Genomic DNA, 12021 nt, shown 5'->3' on the forward strand with positions numbered 1-12021 from the left:
TGGTGATGAATACAAAACTATGTGATGATATTGTGAGCCACTGATTGTATCCCATGTATAGACTGGATGTGTGTGAAAGTTTCTCAATAATAAAATATTCAAAAATTCTAAAAATTCACAAAAGACCCCTTTGTGGAAAAATCATGTATGCTGTTTATATTCGAATAGGACAGTATTTGATGCTATGGGGGTCTTGGATAGAAGGAAGGTTTATTTTTTATTGTGCATGCATTACACTGCCTATTTTTAAAGTATTAAAAAAAATAAATTAAAAGAGCAGGTCCATGTCTGCCATGGGTCAGTAAAAATTCTGACCAGTCTCTGAGAAGTAGGACGTAGCACAACTTTACCAGACCAAAACATCACCCCTCCAGCGTGGCACGCTGCCCAACTTCTTCCTTAATTAGCTAGAAATTCTCACCATTAGCAGTACACCACACAAGAGAGGACAGAATCTCCAGAAGGCTGCTGTTAAAATGTACAAATTACCTGGCAACAGGAAGCTTCCCTAGACAGCTCCCACATATGCACGTTAGCAAAAAATTAGCCAAATGTTATCTTGTCCTTACCAGCAGAGACATATGGAGTCCATGTGAGAAAGAAAAGACAGGTTGCTCTCATTTCCCCGAGGGAGGAAGGAAGAGCCTCAGGAAACTGCCCCAATCACAAACAAACAAACATGGTGGAAGGGGCTCAGGGCAATTGAGGAGAGATTGGGAGCCACATGTCGTGGCTTTATAATCTGGCTGGATGCTCTGCCTTGGTACAAAGTGACATCTAAGAGGTGATTTGGGAATGGAGAATGAGTGAGGTTAGGCCTTGAAGGAAGTGATGGAGCCAGCTGGCCGAACAAAGGGGAGAAGGTCATTCTGTGGAAGCTGGAAAGCACTAGCTAAACACATCCAGGCCACCAGCTTCTGTGCAAGCATTTCTTGCGTTTGCTAAACCTTGGTTAAGAGATGATGTGGCTGGAACCTTAAATGATCTTTTAAACCATGTTATCATATAATAAGGGCTCTTGAGCACCAATGGGACTAGCACAAAAAGAAGGGGACTTGAATAAGCTGTGGCCCACAGGGGGGTTAGGATCAGCCAGAAGGAGTTGCCCCCAGGCACTGATATGCATTACCAAGGGGCCTGGGAATTTCCTTCCAAAAGAACTTTAAGAATGGGGTATGCAATTATCTACCAAGGTGGTATGGGCAGCTCCAGCCTGGAGGCAAAAGGTCACACTGAATGACTTCTTTAACCTGCTGATTCTGACTACCTTATCCCAGATTTTTTTTTTTTAAGTCAAATCAGATGTTGGAGAATTTTTTTTTTCAATCCTTCATAGTCTCTATTTTAATGAAATTGCATTTGGTGTGATGTTCATTTCAGTCCTCTTCCAGACACATGAATTTCTGACTGGAGTTTTCAATTCACTAGTACGTGCCATCTTAAAATCGAATAATTCTGTATGTGCCTGCAGCCTGAATTCGAGTGGTTTTGCATAATTAGGTCTTTTAAATTGGGTTCCCCGGTTTCCCTTTATCACTGAGCCAGAGATCCCAGGATATTCTCTGCTCTGAGTAGCTTCTCCACTTGGTGAATTATAAAATGGCTTTTTCCTAACATGGGAATTTCTTTGATGCTGTGGGGTTGCCGTGTTTGTAACAGGGGCAATTAAAATGTCCTGTGGAGTACAGTGTTGATGGGATGAGAGTAAGTGGAGCATTTTTAATCATCCTCAATTTCTAGTTCTGATACTGGGTACTTGAGCAGTTTTAACTCCATGTTGTATCCTAAAATAAAGTTTTTAATCACCATATTCTCCGGTGTCAAACTCAGCTTTATTGCTTCCATAAACACTTTGCACATTGAATTATATCTATGCTCTTTTATCCATCTGTTTCCCTACAAAGACCATATTAAGTCTATCTTGACATTTCAGCCATAAAAATGATCCCACCCCCCTCCGCTCTTGCCTCTCTTTTCCCTTTAAACACACAGCTTAAATTTTAAGTCTTTCAAAAATCCTTTTCTCTGCAGTGGTGTGTAAATACCTCATTCCAACAGTCTACTGCTCTCGCTCTTACTTTTAGGGAAATTCAAACCTTCTGTCTAATTTGAGATGTTAAGAAGCAGTCTGGCTGGATGACTCAGCCTCCATACCAAGATGCTATGGCTGGAAGAGCAGAGCAGAATTTTCACTTTTTGGTCACTGCTTGACACAGACAAATCCCTTAAAACCTCCAGAACTTCATTTTCCTCCTTGGCCACACAGAGATAAAAATGCTGACCTACCTCCCAATATGCCTCCCAGGTGGATGTAGACCAACATTTGCAAGCTTTAAAGACCATTACGAATGCTGATTCAAAAGTTAGCAACTACATCTGACAAATTATTTCCCCCAAAGGTTAATTATATCCACAAAAATTCTCTGGTACACAGAAGAAGTCTCGGCCTCATCTATATTTAATGTCCTTCCTTCCCACTGGTTCCCATAAAAGTGATTTTGGGGTCCAATGAATATTTCATATTAAAAATTTCCACGTCTCCAAATTCTAGAGTCCTAACCAGTAGCCCCTTATTTCTAGTTTGAATACAACAAACTTTCTGCTCAATCACAGGGGACATAGAGGTTATGCTCCCTTTGTGTGCTATTAACAGATTCCTGTAAATTATGTTGACTCAGGCTGCTCAACTGCCCACCCACTCACCCCTCAGCAGAGTGTTAGAAGACTTTCAGTCTTCTTAGAGCATCTCATAAGCTGATAATTATGCTGAGAAAGAAACATAAAACACTGACAGAGCAGAACCTAAGACTGTGTGACCTCATCAAAAGGAAAGAGCGAGGCTGGTTCAGTAACCAGACTGCAGGGGGGAAAACCACTCACCAGTTTGGGAAGGTGAGCAAGTAAGGGGCTAATGCATTCAAAGGGGCATATTCCTAGGTGTCAAAATTAAAGAAAGCCCTAGAGGATCTAGGCTTGAGAGCCCTATTTGGTTCTGGTATGAGTGGAATAAGAAGCAAGAACCAAATTCTTGAAAAAAATAAATCACGGTTTCCCCTCCAACCTTCAGATGGGTCCCTGGATCAGATAAATCCTGAAACCTAGAGGGCCCAGCCTCTCCACAACATCAGCTAGTTCCATCTCCCTACCCCATATTATCGACAGCCCCTTCCAACATGAAAAAGTTAGAATGGCCATAGCTCAAATGCCCCTAATGAGTAGGATAGAAAGATCAAAGGTGATGGTGGAGTTATACAGAGAAGGTAGGATTTAACATACGAATATGATTGCTGAATCAATAAATTGATATTAGTCTCTAGTATCTTAGAGCAGATAGAAGTAAAAACCTAAAATCGTAGAATTGTAACCCATACCAAAATCTGAAATATGTTCTACAACTAATTGTGGGGCTGTGCTTTGAAATTTATTGCTTTCTTGTATACGCATTATTTTTCACACGCAAAAAAAGTTGATTTTGGTGATAAAAAAACATTTATTCCTTCTAGCCTCCTATATTCTGCAGCAGCTAGAAGGAAAAATCTCAGAGGATCATATGGTAGCCCAAGACAAAATCTGAGATCTGCCCTGTAACTATTTGTTGAAGAGTGCTCTGAGAATTACTGCTTTTTTCCTTCTTTGCTATGTGTATGTGTTATATTATACAATAAAAAAAAGTTAAAAAAAAAAACAACACGGTTTTCCTAAGTCAGTCCATATAATTCCATACCTCATAATGAGGAATGGGTGAGTAGAACATCTGCGAGGCCTTCCATGTCCCTAGCCAGGCCTGAACACAGGCCTTTCAAGAGTGAATTCACAGAGGCACTGAACTTGGACCATTCTGAGATTGAGGCTTTATGGATTTATTTCAGCAAGTCTCTGACTCCAGCATCTGGAAATGGGATCCCTGTGAGGGTCATTTTAACCCACGCAGCAGCTGCCATATAAACCCCCGAGGTCGATGTTGAGGAAAGAGAGGCGGTAAGGGAAACAAGAGGTCTGTTGGAGATAGCAGAACATCTTCATCTCCTTTCCAGCCAACAGGAGGGTGGGATAGAAGAGCCTCCACGAGCAAGAAGGAAGGAGAAGCCCATGGTGAGACAAGGAGTAGTAGCAGAATGGACACGATGTCCTCATTTACAGGTAAGGCTGCCGAGTCCCAACAAAAGTTCAGTAACTTGCCCAAAGTCAAACCATAGGCAAGAACAAGCCAACCTCAAATCCAAGCCATGGGAGGCTCTACTGTGTATTTTAACCCTGTCCTGTCTATTTTATTTCCCAGGACACACTGAGGTTAAACTGCAACCTTTACTCCTCAAGAAAGGGACTATGCTTGAAGTAAAGTGAGCTCTGCCTGTCCAGGATGGTGAGAGTATATGGCTAAGTCAGAGAGAATACGGCAAAATAAAATCTTAAATCTAAAATCCCAAGTGCTCAGGAATTAGTTCAGTCCCCTTTGTGTCATAGGGTTGGGGACATTTGGGTCTCTTGTCTGGGACTGTGTAGAAGGGAGGTGGGGCCAGAGCTTACTTTTTCTTCCACTGCTACCCAGGCAAAGACTCGGTGGGGCCCGAGCTGAGTCCCATTTGTTGGCCACCTGGCCACGAGCCCCTCTGGAAGTAATAAAGGATCACTTGATATTACGTGAAGGAGACACAAGGAGAGAACTTTGAGCAGTGATTTCACTCTGGGGATGGGGGAAGAGAAAGAGCTAACCAGAGGACCTTCCCAGAGGTCTGCCCACTTAGATGCTGGAACAACATCTAGAAAATATGACAAATCATGCCCACTCTTGTTAGAAAATGACTTCATCAAAGTCATAGAGTAAAAGGAAGAAGCAGGATTAGCCATACAATTTGCAGCGCCCACTGCAAGATGAAAATGTGTTGAAATTTCACGATGGTGACAGCAGAGCATTAATCCAAGGACAGGGTCCTTCTAAGAGCAGGGTCCTGAGCAGCTGTGCGGGCCAGATGCCCATGACGCCGGTCCTGGGGTCAAGGCAGGCAAGGGAGAAACTGGCCAAGTGCAAGAAGAAACTCGAAGTAGTAGTATAATTGTAGATCTCAGGACTAAAGGAATATGGCAAAGACAAGAGAAATGAGATAGCTGAAAAATGACAAAGTGGAGCTAATAGACGCAGGGAAAGTATGGGATCACAGGGCAAGGGAGTGTAGCAATTCTTTTTAGTTATACAAATTAATCATATATAAGGACAGAAAAATGCGCTAAATGCAAAAAAAAAAAAACCCATGAAATTATATTTTGATACCAGCACAGTAACGTAATTATAATTAAATAGGAAAAACAGAATTCTACAGAAACAAATTACATGGGAATATTAAAATCCTAAACACAACTTTAGTTTGCATAGAGAAAATCTAATGTAACGAACAAAATTTTAAGTGGCAAGCATATAAGTACAACATATAATCAATGAAATGCTGGCAAAAGTATACTAAGAAGGAAATTAATCTCTCTAAACATATATATTAATAAAAATGAAAATAGAGATATCATTACTTAATTCTGTACCTAAAGAACTTAAAAATGGAATAATGCAATGGGCCTAAGCAAAGTAGGAAAATAAAAATACAACAGCAATTTTCAAAATAAAGGAGGGACAATAGAAATGAATCAACTGAGCAGTAGTTTTAATTTTGACAAAATGGGCAAAATGGAAAAACCATTGACTCATTGAAAAAGAAAAGTTGCAAATTAATAGAATCATGGAGAAAACAATTAAAATAGCATAGATTTTGTTAAATGTTAACGAGCATTATTCTTAGCTGTAAATGTATGACTGATTTGATAAGTTCACGGATGTAAAATAAAACAAAGTATATGCAACAAGAAATAGAAAATATCACTTACATATAAATAGGAAAAGTTATGCATTCTGACTCTGACGCATTAACTGGAGAATTTTCTAAGCTTTTGAAGAATAAATAACTCCTTATGCAGCTTACATTGCTCCAAAAATATATTTTTTTAAAGTATGGTATGTTTCTTTAAGGAACAATATTTCCTAACAAAATATAGAGCCTCAAATTTGTTAGGGTTAGGCAATCTCATTAAAGATGCAAAGATTTAAGCAAAATATTAGCAAACAAAATGCAATAGATTAATGCACTTCCCAAACAAACAAACAAAAAATTCAACAAATGGTGCTGCAATAACGGCTACTCATATGGAAAAAGGATGAAATGCGATCCCATAATATAGCATACAAAAAAAAACCCTAAGAAAAAAATATAATAGATTAAAAAATTGACCAATGTGGAGAAAACAAGATTTATCCAGAAAATGTAAGGTTGGTATATTATAGAAAAATACGTCATAAAATCAATCACAAAAGTAAGCACAATGCTAGCACAATATATTCAAGAAAAAAATGTATGCAAATAAAGGGAAGAATGAAATTTGAAATTCTACTTTGGGCCAGTTAATGCAGCTCTGTAAAGAAACTAGGAACAAACAAGTCACAGAACTATTAGAGATATATAAGAAATTCAAAAAGATCAGAGGATTTTAAACAAATCACAAACTTCAATGGCATTCTTGTATACTGATGATGCACCAGTAGAAAATATGAAGAGTTCCCAATAAAACAATGAAAAAAGTTAATGAAGTGAACACAGAATAGGCTTTTCAAAAACTATATAACAAAGATAAGGCGGGCCATGGTGGCTGAGCAGGCAGAGTTCTCGCTTGCCATGCCAGAGACCCGGGTTCGATGTAAAAAACAAACAAACAACATCTACATAACAAAGATAGAAGAATAAAGCAATACTGACCAAATAAAATAGGAACTGGGCATTTGGGAAGTTTAAAATTAGAAAAGATGATAGTATTTTTAAGTTAAAAAAAAAGATTAACTGTACTACAAAGTCAAGTTCCTCTATATATTTATATAGAACTTTAAACTGATGCTACACATGATCTGGATACATCCAGAAATTAATAATTCCAAATACTACATTTCAAATTATTAAAATAATTATCAAACATACATTAGGCATAAACAATTAGGAAACATTAAACAATGGAATAGAAAATTTAGAAAAAACATGAAAGCATTAGATTAGATTAGTGCAATCTAAAACCATGAGTCGCACTTGTAACTTTAAATTTTCTAATAGCCACATTTAAAAAGTAGAAAGAAGCAGGTGAAACTAATTTTAGCATGTTTTATTTAACTTCAAAATATTAGTTCAACATGTTTTCAAAATAAATTATTACCAATATATTTTATATTCATTTGTTCATACTATGTCTTCAAAATGCAGCGTGTATTTTACACCTACAGCACATTTCAAATCATATTACACACATTTCAAGAGCCCATAGCCATATGTGGTTAGTTGCTAGATTTTGGACAATACTACATTATATAATGATGATATTTGACAAGTATTCATATATTTGTCTATATTTATATATTGAAATATATATCAATATATATGTATTTAGCTGTGCACATTTATAGATAACTATGAACTATAATGAGAAAACAAATGTGTATTTCCTATATATTGAACTAAGTGGATATTTGTAGACGAATATTTAGACCATAAACTACAATAAATAGGTCGAAGGCAAACATTTTAAAAATTTATTGGGGAATGCAAGGGTAGTTCAGTGGTAGAATTCTTGCCTACCATTTGGGAGACCAGGTTAGATTCCTGACCTGTGCACTTTCCAAAAACAAAAGAAAGAAAAAAACAAACAAACAAAAATTCAACAAATGGTGCTGCAATAACGGGACACTCACATGGAAAAAGAACGAACTGTGACCCTGCCATACAGCATGCAAACAACAACAAAAAATCTGTTGGAAAACCTAAAGAAAAAAGAATAGACTATTAACAGCAGCCAAATGCTAAATTTCTCATTTTTGAAGAAATAGAGGAAATCATTTAAGACATAAATTTATATTAAAGACAATTTAAAAATATGTAAAAGAAATTGATACAAATATATTTTAGGAACCCAAGATACACTTTATCAACGGGTCATGGAAGATGAACTTTTTCTTTACAGATGAGAAAATTCATAAGGTTAATCAGCAAGTACCAGCATTCAAGAAACCCAGATCAAAACCATTATAAAGTACCTCTACATCTAGCTAAAAATAAGGAAGATGATAAAATTCACAGTTTCTCTGGGGAACTGATAAACTTCCACACTTCTGGTAATAATATAAAATGGAGCAGTCTTTCTGAGAGTGATCTGTTTATATACGATAGGAGCTTTAAAACATGCTATCTCTCTTTATAGTTCTATCTTGGGGTCCTAGATATTAACTAAATAAAATGGCTCTAAAGAAAAAACTGAATACAAGTATTTCTTTGTAGCATTATTTGTAATATCAGTATTTTGGAAACCATCCAAATAGCACTACTTACGGGCCAGACTTAGAAAATAGTGTTAAATCAACAAAACAACATATTCCATAATAATACATACTGTCAATGCACAAAACACATGTGTTAAAATTCATGATGAGAACAAGGGCTAAAACCAAAAACTAAAAGTAACATTCCATACAACGATATGAACAAGTGTTTTTGTGCCACGACAAAGAAAAATACCCTAATTGTGAGGAATGCAGTCATATTAATATCGCCATAATTGTACAGTGTGTGAAAATGTTTAAAGCAGCTTTACGTATATCATATTTCAATGAATGTTAAGGTCTTCCTTATAGAGATACTTCTGCTTCTGAAGGAAGGAAACAACATACTATGCCGCATTGCAACATGCCCACAAGAGTTACCAAATTTTGATTATACAGTACAGTTGCACCACATATTTGACTTAAGGAAATTTCACTATATGAAATTTATATCTCTCTTTTTGATGTAATTTCAAATGCTGCCAAGTTATGTTTTCTCTTTCTTTCCTGGATTGTAGGAGAGAATTAAGTCCCACTGCCCTTAGCCATCCATTCAGAGTATATAATGGATTAACTTCTTTTCTAAAGCATCTGGAATTGAGTTAGCTACGTTACTATCCTTGGGAGAATTGAGAAAATAGTCATTCCAGTTATTTTCTGTGTTCTGTGGTTCAGTTGGGGAATCATGGTAAATCTACTAGAAATTGTTGAATTGTACAGTGAAAATGGATCAGTCTGATGGTATGTAAAGTATGCCTCAATAAAGCTGTTTTTAAAAAAAAAAAAAAAGAATTTGACTATTGGAAGAGCCAGTGGTTCCCTTTGAGACAAAACCAGGCACCAAGGCCATAAAACAGCCCTATCCTATCAAACTTTCTGCAGTGATGGAACGGTTCCACGACTGCACTCCCCAATCCCATAGCTGCTGGCCACATGTTCACCGTTTGAAATTTGGCTAGTGCTAGTTTTTTATTTAAATTTTTTTTTTTTTTTGCATGGGCAGGCTCCAGGAAACTCTTTAATTTTAATTACTTTGCATTTAAATAGCTATGTGAGGCTATTTGCTACCTATTGGCCATCAAGGCTCCAGGGCTTGTTTAAAGGGTGCACCTACAGACACTCACCTGGTACAGAGCCAAGTTCCTGGAAAACTTTCAGGAAAACCTTGGCCACAGAAGAGACCTAGAGATAGTGATTTCACCAAAGGCAAATTCTGCACCCCTCACCCTCTCAGAAGCTACAATTCCATTTCGACTGGTTCGCACCTCCACCTGTCCTTCGGACTGGAGTACAAGGTAAAAAATTTAGACTCCAACAAACCTGCTTTATATATATCGGTTTGGGGAGCACTTCCTTCACAGATGGGGAAACTGAGATCCCCAAATCTGAAAGACTAGGATGTATTATTCCTTAGACTTCGGAGGCTACAGAATGTTTCAGACAAAAAATACACACACATATATATGTATTTGTATGCATATGTGTGTGTGTGTGTATATATATGTATGTACATAGGTTCAAAAATATGAAAAGGGATAAATGAAATGATGATCATTTTCACACTTATGGTTGTGCATTTAATATTGTTAATAAGGTGAGGAGTGAGGCCCCACAATTACTCTCTAGGGCATTTGGAAATCTTAAATGACTTAACATAAGAGACCTGTTATTAATTTATTTTTAGAACACATTTCACATTTTATTTACATTTTAATAGTGACTATAATCTCAAAGTCATTTATCCATTCAACTATTTCTTTTGTACTGGTTTTACTTAAACTTGTGAATTCATGGTAAGCAATGACTGTAAGCAAATATTTAACACGCTTTGGAACACATAATGCACGAGAGCTGTTTGTAACAGAAATTCAGTTCTCCTTGATCTTTTGTTTCATAAAAATAGGTATCTAAACAATTCTGAACATATTTTTTTTTCTATTAGTGGTCAGGACCTGTGTCTCTTCAAGGTTTAACACAATTAGAAGCGGTATTCATTGTGCCTGCCATTAGAATTTAAACTGCAACTCTTTCACCAAGCAAGGGGGTGGTGGGGGGAGTGTAAAGCAAAGAAAAGTCCTTCTTAGGATTCGTTTTTGGAAAAGTGTATTATCTGACATTTCCTGCCGTGTTCACACCTTGTAAAACTGGACTCCACTTTGAATATTTAGGGTTTATGCTTAAAAGCTGCCCTATTATGGGAAATAAGTGTGCTCCATTTTCCTCCCAGTGTCTGAAAACCTAAAGATCGTACGTATATTAAAATAATTGTCCAAGTCATGTTTATCAATGGGATTCACTTATGTCAGTGGTAAGTGGTTTATACTATGATACCTAATCATGCCTAATCATGACATTTACATGAGTAGAAGGTTATTGATGCAAACAAGTTTGAGATACACTAAAATTCATCATTTGGCCTTATGTTGTTGAAGGCCAAATGAAATGTGGCCTTCAACAATGTGTTGAAGAAAATTCACATTTTCTTTGGTTTCATTAAATTTCCTAGCTCTTGAAGTTCAACTTCAGTACCACATAAATGTGGCCATTTTGCCAAAATTAGTATGCTTCATGTATCCACCAGAATTCTTTATTCAACTCAATAATTTTTGTTATACATGCAACTAACAGAAGAGCTTCTCAGTGTTTAGATCCACATACTACTTGCTGGCCGCATATTTTGATGTCCTAATTTGTTGGCAGAGAATTCTGGACCTATTGATAGAGCCAGTTCCATGGCCTCATCTCCATATCAAACGTTCCTCTTGTTGCATCATTTTCTCATTCCTATATAATTGTATTATTTTTCTAGCAAAGAGGTTAATATGTTCTAGGTACTGTCCTATGTACTATAGAATTAGATAGTATTTTTATAGTACTTATTTTTTAAATAAGGAAATTGAGGCACAGAGAGATCCCATGGCCAACAAATGGCAGAACCAGGGTTTTGAATCCAGAGTCTGCGTGAGAATATGTGCACTTAACCACTGTGAACTGCTGTTCCCCAAAACTCAGCATAAGGGGGCCACACTTACCTATTCAGATTCCCAGGGTGACCCAAGTCTAAAGTAATTTCTTGATATAAGAGAGTATACAGGGATGAAATCTGGAGAGTAGCAGAGGCACTATAAAGTTCTAGGGTCTACACATCAGCAGACTGGTGGTTCCACAGGCTGTGAGGGAGGGGCTCGATGCTGACTGGTCTCAGAGTCCTATGTGAAGTGTCTTCACCCACCCTTGGGTCATCATCTGCTGATAAACCAAAGCTCAGCACCCTCTGCCATCTCATCAAGCCAGGGGCTCATCAAGGGGCCCCAGTTATTTCTCTTTAGTAAAGTTCAAACAATTGTGTCTTTGCACTCCAATATTCTCTTTCTCCCTCTAATACTGCCATATTTGAGGACTTTAACAGGATAAAGATTGTCAGAAGAGGAATGATACATGAACATCTGCATAATTCTGCTTATACCAGGGAATGGACTAGTGCACCATCAGTCCCTGGAAGCTTTCCCAGGAAGATTTATGATGATCCAAAATCAAACGGAAACAAACCAAGGCTAAAGAGCAATAAATCAACCCCCAAATCATCACATACTCTGAAGATTCAGCCTTGGATCGTACATCAAACA

General features: G+C 37.3%; 1 protein-coding gene across 1 annotated transcript in view; it reads left to right on the forward strand.

Moving 5' to 3' along the window:
• Window positions 1-2763: 2763 nt before the first annotated feature.
• Window positions 2764-12021, forward strand: part of LOC143656862 (uncharacterized) — a 66702-nt gene continuing 57444 nt past the window's right edge. Inside the window, exons 1-2 of the mRNA XM_077128634.1 lie at window positions 2764-2892; window positions 4035-4140. Of these exons, the coding sequence (XP_076984749.1) occupies window positions 2764-2892; window positions 4035-4140 (235 nt within the window). The remainder of the gene's footprint in view (window positions 2893-4034; window positions 4141-12021) is intronic.

This window comes from Tamandua tetradactyla, chromosome 15, assembly GCF_023851605.1.
Source record: "Tamandua tetradactyla isolate mTamTet1 chromosome 15, mTamTet1.pri, whole genome shotgun sequence".
Classification (NCBI taxonomy): Eukaryota; Metazoa; Chordata; class Mammalia; order Pilosa; family Myrmecophagidae; genus Tamandua; species Tamandua tetradactyla.